Source organism: Pistacia vera, unplaced genomic scaffold (genome assembly GCF_008641045.1).
Source record: "Pistacia vera cultivar Batoury unplaced genomic scaffold, PisVer_v2 Contig145, whole genome shotgun sequence".
Taxonomy (NCBI): domain Eukaryota; kingdom Viridiplantae; phylum Streptophyta; class Magnoliopsida; order Sapindales; family Anacardiaceae; genus Pistacia; species Pistacia vera.
Window position 1 is genome coordinate 615,788 of NW_022195521.1, and position 17,788 is coordinate 633,575.

Below are 17,788 nucleotides of genomic sequence, written 5' to 3' on the forward strand. Positions count from 1 at the left end.
AGTCAGCTGTTGTGATAATAGCTATCAATAACCCTTCAATAACAATGGTGATCTCAAGTTGGATATATCTTTGGATATTATCGGAAGCACATCTTCCACAGCTAAAAATGGTAACCAAGGAACTGAAATCACTATCCAAAATGATAATTTTCGATCTCTCTCTGGTCACTTCACTCTAAGTGCCCATAGCAATCCCCTCATTAGCTTCCTTTAGTGTTGGAGTCTCATTTGTTTTGGCTCTAACCATCGCCACCATGTGGCCTTCCTGCTTCAAACACTGAATAAGAAGGTGCTGGTCAGTAGGGGGGAAGTGTCCAATCACAAAAATTTGCTTAAAAGTCTCCTTTTCTGCTACCAAATTCAATGTAGCCGAGGAAAGGAGCCAATCCTCATTTGAGCTACCAGGACCCTGTGGCATTATAAATGGTTCGCTGATTCCTTTGCATAAAGTGTCAATAACATGCTCATCTAGTGTCGAGTTCTCATTGATAAGTGCTTCGCTAATTCAAACTTCCTTACCACTTGGTCTGATGATAAACTTCTTGACAGACTCCATTAATTCCTTGCTCGAAGTTTTGTCTTTAATGTCTGGCATCCCAGGATGATGCTTTCCCTTGTCAAGTTGAGCTGGTAATGGGGTTTGGCTGGAAGCGATAGTAATTTTGTTCATTGTCTTCCCCCATGTTGTGTTCTTACCTACAAACGTTGTGATCATGCGACCATCCCCTTTAATCACCTTTGCACCGTAGAAAAGGAAAGGGTTTTGTTCATCAATGGTTGCTAAACCATCACCCAACTTCAAGGATTCACCCGATACGAACAAGTCATCAAAACGTACATGGTATCCTCGTCTTAAGCACATTATGACACCGATATTTCCCCTTCTAAGTACATCAATTTCTGTCATTCGCCAAAAAGGAGTTGTTCTCCGTGGATAGAAGTTGTGATCGTTCGATGGATTTGGTGTGGTACTCGGGCTTTGATAACTAGAGGTTATCGCTACACCAGATGATACCTCTTCCCAAGTTCGGCATGCCGGCAAAGAGTTGTCGGAATATCTTGACTGATCGATGAAGGGAAATGGCCTAGAGTTATTTGCAATCTGATTTGAATTTGATTGGACCCTTGACCCAGTTTCTCTACCCGGCCCAAACCCAGTTGCATTAAAACCTTTGCCCAGTCTATTATCATATTGCTCAAGCCCACACTCAATTGTATTTGCTATTCCCTGTTTACCTAGCCCAACTGAAATAATTCCTCTATTAAACCCATACAACACAACTGGTTTAACAGCTTTATTAAGCCCAAACTTCATTTCTTCTAAAGCCCAATCCTTTGCCTTTATTTTCTGGGCTAACTCAATAAGCTGTAGCAATGAATTGGGTTGGCTCAATCTCACTTTAGCCTTAATATCTTGTTTGAGCCCATTGATAATAGCAACCCACAATATTTCTTCTCTTTCTTCACATAAAGGTGCAGACAAAGCTTCAAATCTCCAACGATATTCCTCCACTGTGTCAGTCTGCCGGATTTCCATCAAATCTTCATAAGGCCTTCCCTCTTGTGACCCACCAAATCTATGAGGAAGAGAAAGCTTAAAAGTCGGTCACGTCGTTACCGGAGCTCTAATTTCCATCCACTGGAACCCATTTATTGCATCTCCCTCCATACACACCACCACCGTGTTCATCCTTTCGTTCTCAGCCACTTGATACACCTTAAAATACCTTTCTATCTTGAATAACCAAACGTACAGATCCTTCCCCATGAATATTGGTATTTCGATTCTCTGGCCACCTGACTCTGGTCAATTTCATTAAGTAACTATGGGTTTGCCGTTCTGGTTTGCATTGGGTTCACTATTCTCTTCCCCTTGGTTTCGATTCTGTTTCATTGGTATTTCTGTTGACCCATCCCTCTTAGCTTCTTTGGTTTTCTCCTCATCTTTTCGCCTCATCCATGCTAGCATTTCCTTTAAGCACTCTCTGATCATTCCCAAATCTTCCTTCATCGATCTCATATGTTTTTCCACATTTCCCATTCTAGTCTTCATTTTCGCTTTTACCGTTCCCTAACCTTGGCTCTGATACCAATTGATAGGAACCTGGATTCTTAACACTCAACACAACCCAAATAGAGTACAATATACCTAAACAAAACAATATTCCAACACAGATTAGAGACAATTGAGAAAGCACTAATATGAATATACCTCTATATTGATTGATACAGAAATGGATAACAACAATAATGAAGAACAATTAAGAAAATAGTACTGAATGTAAAGATAACATAGCAATTTGAGGAGCTAGGGGCCTCCCTTCCAATATCCCACCAAAATATTCTCTACCCTTTACAATTCCTATCCCTCAATTTATACTCACAAACGTCACACCAATTCCTTTGTAATTGCCACGTGGATAACCAACTCCCACTTGCACACCATGCCATTTGCCCTTATTATTCCTTTTGTGAATTTGAGTTGGATGATTTGGGGTCTTATCAGGTAATAATTACGGGTAAAAAGAGCAGTAGAGCATATGAGTTTCTTATTACACAATATGCAAAATTTGGGAAATAAGATAATGTTTTAAGACTTTGGGAACTTTACAAGAACCATAATATTTACAATAACTGCTATATATGTGTCATACCTTCTTTATTGAAATTTGATGACTTTGAAATTGCCAAGAAGATATTTGACGAGTGGGAATCAGTAAACGAATACTATCACATTCGGATTGTTAACTTCATGATTGGTGCTTACTGCAGAAAAAGGGCTTTTGCAGGAGGCGGAAAATTTTATAGATGGGGCAAAATTGAAGGGGGGAAACTTAATCACAAAACATGTCTCTACATGGCAATTGGGTATTTTCAGAATAATCAAACTGGAAAAGCAGTGGATGCGAGGGAAAAGCATTAGTGATTTGTAAAACTGTGTGGAAGCCTAGAAAGGAAATTTTTGCTGCCTGTTTAAAATACTTTATATGTGAAGGAGATATATTGGGAGCAGAGAAATCCATAAAATTACTTGGGAACAAGGATATCATCTCTGTGGAGCTTCAAGATAGATTGTTGAATTATGTCCAGAATGGGATATCTAGCTTGGATGAACTCGGTGAGTCAGATTGTGATTATTTGATTGAAAATGGAGAATTACATTCAGAGCCCGAGGATGATATCTGCAAATAAAAAAAAAAAAAAAAAGAAGAAACGTGTTGAATAAGCTGGACCTAGAAGGCAAAAGGAACATGAAGGTTTATTTTGTTGAACGCCTTCTGTCTTTTGGTTATTGTGATTGGCAGTCTAATAATTTGTTGCCCAGTTTGGGACAATGGAGGTAAAGTGACTTCTGGTTTTGTCATCTAGATGGCCAAGGAAGACCATGAGCTATGTGCATTGGCTTTTTGCAACATTTGGGCGCAGGGAAATTTCTCAGGACCACACTGCTCATTAGCAATATATAAAATGTAATACGACGTTCTAGCTCAGGTAGAGGCGGCGATTTAAGGTATGCAGAAGATGTTTCCATTCAAAATTCTTCCAGCATATTGGTTTGGTTGTTTAAATCCATTTCAGTTGGTTTGCTTTAAGTTTTTTGTTTTCAATTGCACTTTCTGTCAGTTTGAGTTTAGAATCGTTTTCAAAACTTGAAATTTTATTGTAGCAATTGTAACTCTTGATTAGGGCTCTGATAGTTGGTGTCACAGAAGAGCCTGTTGTTAAAAGAAGTTTAAAAATTGCTCTTTAATGTCCTACTTCTTTTGTTCAATAATGAAATTTTAAATATCATGCTATATGTTTCTGTTTGTTTCGTGGGAAAGAATGTTTCCCTGAGCTTGTTTTGTTTTAGATATGAACGGTACCTCCTACTTTTCTGAGTTACAATTTACAAATTGTTTTTGTATGACAATTTTTTTTTTTTACTATTGAATTTAGTAAATCCAAAGAAGCCCATATTGGGCCCACATTTCCTGTCATAAGCCCGACTTAAACTCTCCTACACCGATCTTTTGTTTCTCATTCTCTCCATTGTAACTTCTCAAGGGAGGAGTGGGGAGGTCAATGATAATTTTTAAATTATAAGGGTGTTTTTTGAGTTGTAGTTGGGGTCAGTGATAATTTTCAAAAGTTCTGGGGATTTTAAATTAAACAAACATTTAGGGTATGTAAAAAAGTTAACCCAAAATAAAATCGAACTCTCTTAAACCTTCTCCTTCACTTTCTCCTTCACTTTCACATAAACCCTTTCCACTTTCTCCTCGCCGTTTCTCTGCAAATGAAGCTTGTACGTTTCAGTGCAATCCTCCACAGCATCAAATCTCATTTGGGTCTCGGAAATGTAGTGGCTTTAAGCTCGTACTCAACAAAAATAGAAGAACGAAGCCGGAGACTTTCGAGATGGAAAGGCTCGATGAACGCTCTTTACCGTCGGATCTCCCCGATCGGAGATTCAAGGGTCTCAATAGTTCCATTGTTGGACCAGTGGATCGAAGAAGGACGTCCTGTCGACAAAGAACAACTCCAAAGCTTCATTAAAGAGTTGCGATCTTACCGACGATTCCGTCACGCTCTTGAGGTAACGGTTTCTTTTCTACGGCATTTTTTATATATTATTTTATAAATTTTAATGTTGCTTTATTTATTATTTATTTAAAGAAATAATAAAAAAAAAATCACTTTATAAATTTTTTCATTATGAATAGTTATTTATTTAAATTAGTTATTTGTATTAATATATTAAAAATGGTTTTTCTCTTTAATTTTTATAGGCAGCTATTTCGCTTACATTTATATATATATATATATATTTTTTTGTAAATAATATTCTATTTTTCTTATCTCTAAATATTGAAAGAAACTGCCGTATGATTACTTGGTATCGGTGATCTTGTAATTTTATCTTTCCATTGTTATAATCTCTCTCTCTCTCTCTCTCTCTCTCTCTCTCTCTCTCCCCGCAGATTTCTATGTGGATGACCGACAAAAGATACTTGCCACTTACATCTGTTGATGTTGCCATTCGTCTGGATTTGATCTCTAAAGTTCATGGCACAGAACAAGCGGAAAATTATTTCAACAATGTTCCGAAACAACTAAAGGGCCTTCCAGTTTATAGTGCTTTGCTTAACTGCTATGCCAGTGTAAAATCTGTGGAGAAAGCAGAGGCCACCATGCAGAAAATGAGGGATTTGGGTTTAGCTCGGACATCGATGGCATACAATGTTATGCTTAATCTTTATTATCAGACTGTAAATTCCAAGAAACTTGATAGTCTGTTGCATGAAATGCAAGAAAAAGGCATTGGATATGATAGATTTACAGTGGGTATACTCCTGAGTGCCTTTGGAGCTACATCTGATGTTGATGGAATTGATAAGATTCTGGCAGTGATGGAATCAGATCCCAATTTTGTTTTGCACTGGACGGTTTACAGTAATGCAGCAAATGGGTACGCGAAAGCTGGACTCTTGGACAAAGCTGTGGAGATGCTGAAGAAATCCGAGGAACTAATACCGGGTAAAGATAGCAATAGAGCATATGAGTTTCTTATCACACTATATGCAAAATTTGGGAAGAAAGATGATGTTTTAAGACTTTGGGAATTTTACAAGAACAACCATAAGATTTACAATAAAGGCTATATATCTGTCATACCTTCTATATTGAAATTTGATGATTTTGAAACTGCCAAGAAGATGTTTGAAGAGTGGGAATCAATAAATGAAAACTATGATATTCGGATTTTAAACTTGATGATTAGTGCTTATAGCAGAAAAGGGCTTTTGCTGGAGGCGGAAAATCTTATATATGGGGCAAAATTGAAAGGGGGGAAGCCTGATCAGAAAACTTGGCTCTATATGGCAATTGGGTATTTTCAGTATAATCAATCTCAAAAAGCAGTGGAAGCGATGGAAGAAGCATTAGTGATTTGTAAAACTGGCTGGAAGCCCAGGATGGAAATTTTTTCTGCCTGTCTAAAATACTTCATAGGTAAAGGAGATACAGAGAGAGCAGAGAAATTCATAAAATTACTTAGGAACAAGGATATCATCCCTGTGGAGCTCCAAGATAGGTTGTTGAATTATGTCCAGAATGGGAAATCAAACGTGGATGAACTCAGTGAGTTTTTTGGTGATTCTTTGAATGAAAATGGAGAATCACATTTAGAGCCCGAGTATGATGTTGGTGAATCAAAAAAAGAAGAGACATGCTGAATAAGCTGGACCTAAAAGGTAAATGGAGCTTTAAGGTTTATTTTGTGAAACGCCTTCTGTCTTCTGTTTATTGTGATTGGAAGTTTAATATTTTGTTTCCCAGTTTGGGACATTGGAGGTAAAGCTACTCCAGGTTTCGTCATCTAGATGGGCAAGGAAGATGACAAATTATGTACAATGGCTTTTTCTAACTTTTGGGCACAGGGAGTCGACCTCAGTCGAGTCCTGCACAAAAATATTGAAGTGAACATTGGCTGAAATTTCCAACAGGACCTCGACCTCTCTGGATCAGCAATGAATACAATGTAATACGCTATTTATGCTCAAGTAGAGGCAGAGATATAAGTTATGTAGAAGATGTTCCAATTTCAAATTCTTTCCTTCTGAACTTCATTGTTGAATATATGCCCATATGGTGAACCTCACTTTTACCTTAAAAATTTATTTTTGAAAATAACCTTCAATGGTTATAGATTACGACCAATGTTTATGATGATTTCTAGAATGATTCATCTCTAGTTTTTAAGAAATCAATATACATAATTTTGGAAATAAAAAAAAACTTTCATCAGATATGGGATGAGATAAGGGTTCCCCAATTTATCAACAATGAGAGGTACTATCTAAAATTTTAAATTATAGGACCATGTAATAACTAATATGGTTATGCATACCAACCTTATATGAATTACAGATTTTAACTTTGACAGAGCTGTATTGTTCTTTTCGAATTTAAATTACAATAAATATATGCATGATATTTGTAGTCAAGAGAAATATTTCCAGGGGCACCTACAAGAGTAGTTGATCTCAATATTTTAAAACCTGGCCCGGTTGGACCGACTTAACCGGGAACCGGTGCCTAGGCCGGGTTTTAAAGGGTTAAAAATCGTTATTGACAGTTCACCCAGTATGACCCACGGTTGGGCTGGTGTTACTGTAGCAAACCACCAGTCCGATCGGTTTTGGTGCAATACGGGGTCACTGCATGAAAAAATCCCCAATCCATTTTCAATTCTCATTCTCTCAGATTCAACTACTTCTTCTATACCTCCAATGCATCTTTAGTTCTTCAATCGTCATTGGTTTCTTCGATCAACGACCTGTGTGCCAAATCTGTTTGCCGCCAGCCGCCCTATAGTCCCTGTCCGTCGTTGAAGTTTATCGTTTCATTTCGTCTTCGCTTCATCAGTTCCTCTCACTTGTAAGTTTCACTGTGAAACACTTAAAACAATTTATCAAAGTTCATCGTTTCATTTCGTCTTCACTTCATCAGTTTATCTTTTGGTTGTGGCTTGTAAATTTCTGACTTGGAAACATAGTCGTTATCTTTGGGTTGCGGCTTGGAAATTTCTGGTTTGGGAACGTAGCCATTATCTTGGGCTGTGGCTTGTAAACTTCTGGCTTTGAACCTTAAGACATTATCCTCAGATTTTGACTTATCTAGGTATGATTTGAAGCCATCAACATTGTGTATAATCATGACCTACTGATTTCGATCTGTAAATTTCCTTTTCTTCTGACTTTGATTTCTCATAGTCTGATTGTGAGTCATAACCATGATATTTGACCCATTTTGAATTTGATTTGAAAATGTCTAATACAACTGAGTCTTTGGCTCGTCACCGTCACCGTTGTTGTCATAGCCATAATCACTTGCAGAGGCAAGGATCAGCAGTGAGAAGAGAAGTAAAGAGGTTGTGAAGAAGAAACGGGTGAGCCCCATCACCATGAAAAATAATATTGCAACAGGAAAGAAAAATTATTTGATTTTTGAATTACGATGAGAAGTATCACCATGGATGCTCTTTTATAGACATGAATATAGAAGACAAAATAAACGCGGTTGCACGATTTGATTGAAGAGAATTTGAAATCTCCATGAACGTGTATGCCTTGCTTGCCTGCCTGCCATGGAGATGGCTTCCATATTATCTCAATTGAACCACTTAAATGTTATATTTTATCTTTTTGTGATTCTATTCTTTTTTCATTTTATTTTTGAATATCGGCAACAATGTAATAAGAGGAAAATGTGTAAACTTTTTAGATCATGAGGTTTCTTATGTTTTCTAAATTCGTTGGCTCGTTTGCTTCACAATTGGGGTTTTTGAGAAAAGTTTTCTGAAAAAAGTAAAAAAAAAAGTTGAATTGGGCGGGTATTACGATGTAGGATTTTAAATTAATAAAATACCCCATATTTGTTTATTTACAAAACACCTCATATAATAAATCTTAAAAGTTAACAAAAACACCCCCAATCCAATGTCAAATACCGACAGCCGGACCACCGCCGGAGGGTGGCCGGATTCACCGTATTAGCGCATGACGGCTGGATCTGCCGGTCATGCGCGCTATAGCCTTTGCCGGCCGATCCATGGTGGATCTGGCCGACAAAGGCCAGATCTACGGCCAGATCTGGCCATATTTCTCGTCAACGACGACCAACAAACCGTCGTCGTTGATGGTCAAGACGACCGTTTGTTGGCCGTCGTTATAAACCGTTATGGCCAAAGATCTGGCCGTCAACGGCCAGATCTTTGGCCTTAGATCTGGCCTTTTCCGGCCAGATCCACACAGGATCTGACCGGAAAAGGCTAGATCGGCGCACTACCGGCCAGATTCAGCCGGGTAGTGCGCCATACCTAACAGATTCGGCCATTTTCCGGCAGTGGTGGCCGGAATCTGGTAAATATGAATTACTGGGGTGTTTTTGTAATTTTTAAAAAAATATTTAGGGGTATTTAATTAAATTATCAAATTTAAGGGGTTTAAAAAAAGTTAAATAATATTGGGAGTAGTATTCCCAAAAATCAAAGTTTTTGGGTATTTTACTGTTTAACTTTTTTGGGAATACTAAAAGTAGTATTCCCAAAACTGAAACAAACACAGCCCAAAGTTTTTGGGTATTTTACTGTTTAACTTTTTTGGGAATACTAAAAGTAGTATTCCCAATTGGCAACCAAACGGAGCCGTTATGTTTCTCATTCATATCCTAGGCCTTTTTATAAACATATCAGAGCAGAATTTTTTCTCTTATCAGAAGTCAATACAATGACTAATACTTGTTTTTAGATTAAAAAAACTATAAATTTAGTCGTTTTTTAAACTCTTATTGTTAAAAATGTATTCAAAATTGTTCTCCAAAACATTTCAACATATTATCTTTTTACAAGGTTTTTTATACCTTTCATTTTTGAAAAAGAAAATAAAAAGAAAAGGTTGTATTTAAATTTTGTATAAAAAATGCTCCAAACTAATACAAAGTTCAATTTCATTATCAGATTCTAATTATATCTAATTTTCGAATTTTATATATAATTCTGTGCTGACTGTTGATTGTCATCCATAATAATTTGGACCTGCACATATCAAGAAGCTTTAATTCTCATGAAGTGTTAAGTATAAAGGATACCTTTGAGAGATTGTATTACATAATGGGTCAATGAGATACTCATTATACTTATAATAATCTTTTATCTTATTGCAAATCATAGAATACAATCAAAAATAAGAAATTTCTGAAATTAAAAAATAAAAAACATAAAATATTTAGTAACTTGTTGAAGTCCATGTTCTGAAGTGAAGAAAGTCTTCAAAAAGAATGAAGAAATTTAGTAACCACTTGACTTCTCCTCTGCTTTTGGCTTGTAAGCTGGTTTGGGAGCGTAGGCATTGTCTTTGGGTTGTGGCTTGTAAGCTTTTGATTTGGGAGCATAGGTGTTGTCTTTAGGTTGTGGCTTGGGAGAGTAGATTTTGTCTTTGGGTTGTGGCTTGTAAGATTCTGGCTTGGGAGCATAGGTGTTGTCTTTAGGTTGTGGCTTGGGAGCGTATTCATTATCTTTGGGTTGTGGCTTATAAGCTTCTGGCTTAGGAGCGTATACATTGTCTTTAGGTTGTGGCTTGTAAGCTTCTGGCTTGGGTGCGTATGCGTTGTCTTTGGGTTGTGGCTTGTAAGATTCTAGCTTGGGAGCATATGCGTTGTCTTTGGGTTGTGGCTTATAAGCTTTTGGCTTGGGAGTGTATCCATTGTCTTTGGGTTGTGGCTTGTGTGCTTTTGGCTTGGGAGCATATGTGTTGTCTTTGGGTTGTGGCTTGTAAGCTTCTGGCTTGGGAGCATTTTCGTTGTCTTTAGGTTGTGGTTTGTAAGCTTCTGGCTTGGGAGCATATCCATTGTCTTTGGATTGTGGCTTGTAAGCTTTAGGCTTAGAAGCATATATGCTATCTTTGGGTTGTGGCTTGTAAGCTCCTGGCTTGGTAGCGTGTCCGTTGTCTTTGGGTTGTGGCTTGTAAGCTTTTGGCTTGGGAGCATATCCATTGTCTTTGGATTGTGACTTGTAAGCTTTAGGCGTAGGGGCATATTTGTTATCTTTGGGTTGCGACTTGTAAACTTCTGGCTTAGGAGCATATGCGTAGTCTTTGGGTTGTGACTTATAAGCTTCTTGCTTGGGAGCATATCCGTTGTCTTTGGGTTGTGGCTTGTAAGCTTCTGGCTTAGGAGTATATCTGTTGTCTTCAGATTTGGATTCGTAGTTATATTCTTGAGACTTTGGCTTGTCACCCTCAGTGTTGCCGCCATAGCCATAATCACTTGCAGAGGCAAGGATCAGCATTGAGAAGAGAATCAAATAGCTAGTGAAGAAGAAACTTGTGATCCCCATGACTCTGAAAATCTATTTTATGAAGAAAGATAAAGTATTTGATTTTTGAATTGATATGAGAAGTAACACCATGGTCTTTTATAGAGACATTAATGGCTGACTTTGTCTTATCAATTAATTATGAACTATAATATAAAAAAGGAAGACAATTACTTGGATGCACGTTTTGAAGAAGAAGCGCTAATATTATCTCCATTGCACTAAAATGAACGTGAATACCTTGCCTGCCGTCCATGGAAAAAGCTTATAATATCTCCAAATTTACACCCCCAGTACAACTGGTCGTCGTGGTGCCTATTAACCCACTTCCTGCGTTCTCATTATCTCTATGTTTTCATGATGAAAAAGTTTTCTAGTCTAATGTACAATTCTGATTGCCTGTTTGTTAATCTCATTAATTTTTCAGTATCTACTATTTTTTTTTTTTTTTTTTTTCTGTATGTAGAAAATTTGAGAAAAGTTTTCAAGAGAGAGAATTATATGGGCCTGTTTGGTAGATTATTTGAAAATTATTATTTTGAAAATTATTTTAAGTTGAGTTAAGTTAGATTAAATCGAATTGGATCATATTCTGAAAATGTGTTTGGTAAAATATTTGAAAATATATTCAGAGTATGATAAAATGTTGAATAGCTGTTTAGTACATTTTCTAAAAATATTTTAGATTCTATTTTTAACCTCTTATATTTGTTAATTTAGCTAAACACTCTCCACGATAAAAGCTTAAAAATTAACTAGAGCACCCAACCACCCAAGAGGACAATCGGTCATCGACCACCACTATCGGACGATAGCCGACAGTCGTCAGAACCGCACACAATCGGTTGGATCTAGTCGGTCATGCATTAATATGGCCATTTTCGGCCAGATCTATGACTAGAATTTGGTTGCAATGATTGGACCTCGGGTCGTAGCTTTGGCCGTTTCTGACCAGATTCATAGTTGATATAGCCAAGAACAGCAAGATCGGCGCACGACAGCCGACGGCGGTAGGGGTGTTGGCTGACGATGGTGGTCTTGAGTGGATTAATTTTCAGATTGGAAGGAATGAAAGATAATTGTTTTTAGTTGAATAGAGTTGGGAAAATATTTTGAGTGGAATAAAATAGGATAATAGAAAATAAGTCCCACCCACTTTTTATTTTGAGACAAAAAATCTTATTTGAGTTAGACTAATTTTCTGAATAAATTAACCCAATAAGTAATGAAACATATATAATGCTTTTTAATCCAAATAGGATAACGGAATAATGATTCAAAATAATATACCGAACAATTGCTATACTTTCTCAAGCTTAAGTGAAAGTATCGTATGAATATATACTTGGAACCAAAATTAGGTTGATTTTATTTCTAAAGATGTTTCAGGATAGTTTGTCCACAAATTTATGCACTAAAATAATCTCTCAATCTCTTTCTTTTTCTTTGGGAAACCCGATAATTGTATAAAAATAAAATAAAATAATTACAACCTATGAAGGAGGAGCCCTTCCTTCAAAAGAACCTTGGACAGGCCCAAGAAAGCAAACAAATGCCAGAAATTAAAGGATAACAAAATCCTTTACAAGCTATACAAAATCAAGGAAAGCAGAAAACGCAACATATGATTTGAAGCCATCAACACTTTGCGTATATTCATGGCCTACTGATTTGGATTTGTAATGTTCCCTTTCTTCCTACTTCAATTTATCATATTCTGATTTTGAGTCAAAACAATGATATTCTACTGGTTTTGAATCTGATCTGACAACGTCTACCTTACGACAATAACCATTATCTGGCTTGGAACAAGAAACAATATCCTCATATTTTGACTTTTCGACGTATGATTTGTAACCATAACTCATTTTTCTGTATGATCATGATCTACTGATTTCCAGTACTGATCTACCTTGTCTGATTTTTCTCTTAACTTCTAGATTTTTTAGCATCTAAATCAGAAGTATACTTATAATCCTCCAACTTCGACTTGAATTTAGAAGTATAACTACAACCCGTCTTGAATTTGTCTTAAGAATTGGATTCATAGTCATATATTCCTGAGACTTTGGCTTGTTACCGTCACCATTGCTGCCATAGCCATAATCACTTGCAGAGGCAAGGATCAGCAATGAGAAGAGAAGCAAAGAGGTTGTGAAGAAGAAACGGCTGAACTCCATCACAATGAAAAAAATTGCAAGAAGAAAGAAAATGAACCGATTAATTGGTGAAATATTGCCCTGAGAAGTATCCACAACACAAGTGGTCTTTTATAGACATGAATATAGAAGACAAAATAATCTCGGCTGCACGATTTGATTGAAGAGAATCTGCAATCCCCATGAACGTGATTCGGTGAATGCCTTGCTTGCTTATTGCCTTCCTGGAAATGGCTTGGAATATCTCCATGAACTCACATATTAATATTTTTTATATTTAAAAATATGTTTAATTGATCTTTTTTTATTTTTTTATTTTTCCTTTTGAAGAGCTAATTAATCCGACAAGAATAAAGATATAGTCTCATTCTACATGTCCATAATAAATGGGTCGTGATAAAAATTTAAGAGAATAAGTTGATTGAGCTACAACAATTCAATGAAATGCAATTATATTTTTGACGGATCATGATAATTTTGACCTTCTACTGATAATTTGATCCACAAGTTAATTGTTACAATAGTTTGATTTTTTTTTTTTTTTTTAATTTTTAATTTGAAAATATGTTTAGGCATGAAATTCATGCAATAAATAGAATTAGTCGTTTTACCCCCAAATATTTATAAAGTAACATTTAATCAAAGTTAAGACTTGACCTTTGTAGTTAAAAGGTTTTGTTGGCATTACAGTATGAGGTACATGTCTCTCAGTAATCTCATGTCATGAATATTTGAATATAAGGGATAAATATGAAAGATTATATTACAAAATGGCTCAATTACACTTTCATCTCATAAGCCCGACTTAAACTCTCCTACACCGATCTTTTGTTTCTCATTCTCTCCATTGTAACTTCTCAAGGGACGAGTGGGAAGGTCAATGAAATTTTAAATTATAAGGGTGTTTTTGAATTTAATAAAAGTAAGTGGGATTCATTTTTGCCTCAGCCTAAAGGAGATTACGGTAACTAGTAACGAGAAAAAAGAATTTTAAATAAAAGATATCTAATAAATCGTTGTCATGTAAAACACTTTACAAGAAAACTAATTAATGTAAATTCGAGATATTATTTGAAATTAAGTGAAGATTGGATTGTTATCACGTTTTTTTTTCATGAAAGAATACCCATTGAAGTAGAGAGTTCTTAAAAATTCGAGGTATGTAAACTATTAGATCAAATGAATTTTCTTAAACCCTTCTTTTATATAAACCATTCTTAGACACATTTGTATTTTGAAATTGTAGGTGGGGTCAGTGTAATTTTCAAAAGTTCTGGGGATTTAAATAAACAAACATTTACGGTATGTAAAAAAGTTAACCCAAAATAAAATCGAACTCTCTAACCTTCTCCTTCACTTTCTCCTTCACTTTACATAAACCTTTCCACTTTCTCCTCGCCGTTCTCTGCAAATGAAGCCTTGTACGTTTCAGTGCAATCCTCCACAGCATCAAATCTATTTGGGTCTCGGAAAGTGAGTGGCTTAAGCTCGTACTCAACAAAATAGAAGAACGAAGCCGGAGACTTTCGAGATGGAAAGGCCGATGAACGCTCTTTACGTCGGATCTCCCGATCGGAGATCAAGGGTCTCAATAGTTCCATTGTTGGACCAGTGGATCGAAGAAGGACGTCCCGTCGACAAAGAACAACTCCAAAGCTTCATTAAAGAGTTGCGATCTTACCGACGATTCCGTCACGCTCTTGAGGTAACGTTTCTTTTCTACGGCATTTTTTATATATTATATTATAAATTTTAATGTTGCTTTATTTATTATTTATTAAAGAATAATAAAAAAAAAAATCACTTTATAAATTTTTCATTATGAATAGTTATTATTTAAATTATATTTGTAGAATATATTAAAAATGGTTTTCTCTTTAATTATAGGCGCTATTCGCTTACATTTATACATTATAATATTTTTTTTTCTAAATAATTATATTTTTCTTATCTCTAATATTGAAGAAACTGCCGTATGATTACTGGTATCGGTGATCTTGTAATTTTATCTTTCATTGTTATAATCTCTCTCTCTCTCTTTCTTTCCGCAGATTTCTATGTGGATGACCGACAAAAGATACTTGCCACTTACATCTGTTGATGTTGCCATTCGTCTGGATTTGATCTCTAAAGTTCATGGACAGAAAAGCGGAAAATTATTTCAGCAATGTTCCGAAACAACTAAAGGGCCTTCCAGTTTATAGTGCTTGCTTAACTGCTATGCCGTGTAAAATCTGTGGAGAAAGCAGAGGCCACCATGCAGAAAATGAGGGATTTGGGTTTAGCTTCGGACATCGATGGCATCAATGTTATGCTTAATCTTTATTATCAGACTGTAAATTACAAGAAACTTGATAGTCTGTTGCATGAAATGCAAGAAAAAGGCATTGGATATGATAAATTACAGTGGGTATACTCCTGAGTGCCTTTGGGCTCATCTGATGTTGATGGAATTGATAAGATCTGGCAGTGATGGAATCAGATCCCAATTTTGTTCGCACTGGACAGTTTACAGTAATGAGCAAATGGGTACGCGAAAGCTGGACTCTTGGACAAAGCTGTGGAGAGCTGAGAAATCCGAGGAACTAATACCGGGTAAAGATAGCAATAGAGCATATGAGTTTCTTATACACTATATGCAAAATTGGAAGAAGGTGGTGTTTTAAGACTTTGGGAATTTTACAAGAACAACCATAAGATTTACAATAAGGCTATATATCTGTCATACCTTCTATATTGAAATTTGATGATTTGAAAACCTGCCAAGAAGATTTTGAAGAGTGGGAATCAGTAATGAAACTATGATATTCGGATTTTAAACTTGATGATTAGTGCTTATAGCAGAAAAGGGCTTTGCTGGAGGCGGGAAAATCTTATAGATGGGGCAAAATGAAAAGGGGGAAGCCGATCAGAAAACTTGCTCTATATGGCAATTGGGTATTTTCAGTAAATCAATCTCAAAAAGCAGTGGAAGCGAGTGGAAGAAGCATTAGTGATTTGTAAAACGGTGGAGACCAGGATGGAAATTTTTTCTGCCTGTCTAAATACTTCCTAGGTGAAGGAGATATAGAAGAGCAGAGAAATTCATAAATACTTAGGAACAAGGATATCATCCCTGTGGAGCTCCAAGATAGGTTGGTGAATTATGTCCAGAATGGGAAATCAAACGTCGATGAACTCAGTGAGTTTTTTTGGTGATTCTTTGAATGAAAATGGAGAATCACATTTAGAGCGAGTATGATATTGGTGAATCAAAACGAGAAGAGACATGCTGATAAGTGGACCTAAAAGGTAAATGGAGCTTTAAGGTTATTTTGTGAAACGCTTCTGTCTTTCTTTATCGTGATTGGAAGTTTAATATTTGTTTCCAGTTTGGGACATGGAGATAAAGCTACTTCAGGTTTCGTCATCTAGATGGGCAAGAAGATGACAAGTTATGTACAATGGCTTTTTCTAACTTTGGGCACAGGGAGTCGACCTCGTCGAGTCCTGCACAAAAATATTGAAGTGAACATTGGCTGAAATTTCCAACAGGACCTCTCTGCATCAGCAATGAATACAATGTAATACGCTATTTATGCTCAAGTAGAGGCAGAGATACAAGTTATGTAGAAGATGTTCCAATTTCAAATTCTTCCTTCTGAACTCATTGTTGAATATATGCCCATATGGTGAACCTCACTTTTACCTTAAATATTTTTGAAAATAACCTTCAATGGTTATAGATTACGACCAATGTTTATGATGATTTCTAGAATGATTCATCTCTAGTTTTAAGAAATCAATTTACATATTTGGAATAAGAAAAAACTTGCAATCAGATATGGGATGAGATAAGGGTTCCCTAATTTATCAACATAAGTACTATCTAAATTTTAAATTATAGGACCATTTAATACCTAATATGGTTATGCATACCAACCTTATGATTACAGATTTTAACTTGACAGAGCTGTATTGTTCTTTTCGATTTAAATTACAATAAATATATGCATGATATTTGTAGTCAAGAGAAATATTTCCGGGGCACCTACAAGAGTAGTTATCTCATATTTTAAAACCTGGCCCGGTTGGACCGACTTAACCGGGAACCGGGTGCCTAGGCCGGGTTTTAAAGGGTTAAAATACGTTTGACAGTTCACCCAGTATGACCCACGTTGGGCTGGTGTTACTGTGCAACCACCAGTCCGATCGGTTTTGGTGCAATACGGGGTCACTGCATGAAAAAATCCAATCCATTTTCAATTCTCATTCTCTCCGATTCAACTACTTCTTCTATACCTCCATGCACTTAGTTCTTCAATCGTCATTGGTTTCTTCGATCAACGACCTGTGTGCCAAATCTGTTTGCCGCCAGCCGCCCTATAGTCCCTGTCCGTCGTTGAAGTTTATCGTTTCATTTCGTCTTCGCTTCATCAGTTCCTCTCACTTGTAATTTCACTGTGAAACACTTAAACAATTTATCAAAGTTCATCGTTTCATTTCGTCCTACTTCATCAGTTTATCTTTTGGTGTGTGGGTTGTAAATTTCTGACTTGGAAACATAGTCGTTATCTTTGGGTTGGGCTTGGAAATTTCTGGTTTGGGAACGTAGCCATTATCTTGGGCTGTGGCTTGAAACTCTGGCTTTGAACCTTAAGACATTACCTCAGATTTTGAATTATCTAGGTATGATTTGAAGCCATCAACATTGTGTATAATCATGACCTACTGATTTCGATCTGTTAATTTCCTTTTCTTTTCGACTTTGATTTCTCATAGTCTGATTGTG

General features: G+C 36.3%; 2 protein-coding genes and 1 pseudogene across 4 annotated transcripts in view; 2 read left to right on the forward strand and 1 right to left on the reverse strand.

Annotated features, from left to right (window-relative positions):
* The first annotated feature begins 4,235 nt into the window (after positions 1 to 4,235).
* Positions 4,236 to 17,788, forward strand: part of LOC116123822 (pentatricopeptide repeat-containing protein At2g20710, mitochondrial-like) — a 28,717-nt gene continuing 15,164 nt past the window's right edge. Inside the window, exons 1-3 of one of the 3 annotated variants that reach the window (XM_031409556.1) lie at positions 4,236 to 4,579; positions 4,965 to 6,236; positions 6,322 to 6,693. In XM_031409556.1, the coding sequence (XP_031265416.1) occupies positions 4,280 to 4,579; positions 4,965 to 6,218 (1,554 nt within the window). In that variant the 5' untranslated portion in view covers positions 4,236 to 4,279 and the 3' untranslated portion in view covers positions 6,219 to 6,236; positions 6,322 to 6,693. Of the gene's footprint in view, positions 4,580 to 4,964; positions 6,694 to 17,788 lie in introns of those variants that run through there. The other 2 variants (XM_031409557.1, XM_031409555.1) reach the window with 2 other exon arrangements.
* On the reverse strand, positions 9,833 to 10,879 carry LOC116123788 (extensin-like). The gene has a single exon (XM_031409519.1). The coding sequence runs from the start codon at positions 10,877 to 10,879 to the stop codon at positions 9,833 to 9,835; it is 1,047 nt and encodes a 348-aa protein (XP_031265379.1).
* Positions 14,549 to 15,683, forward strand: LOC116123789 (annotated as a pseudogene).

Coding starts and splice junctions, on each gene's coding strand:
- LOC116123788 (XM_031409519.1), bottom strand. CDS start 10,879: ATGGGGATCACAAGTTTCTTCTTCACTAGCTATTTGATTCTCTTCTCA.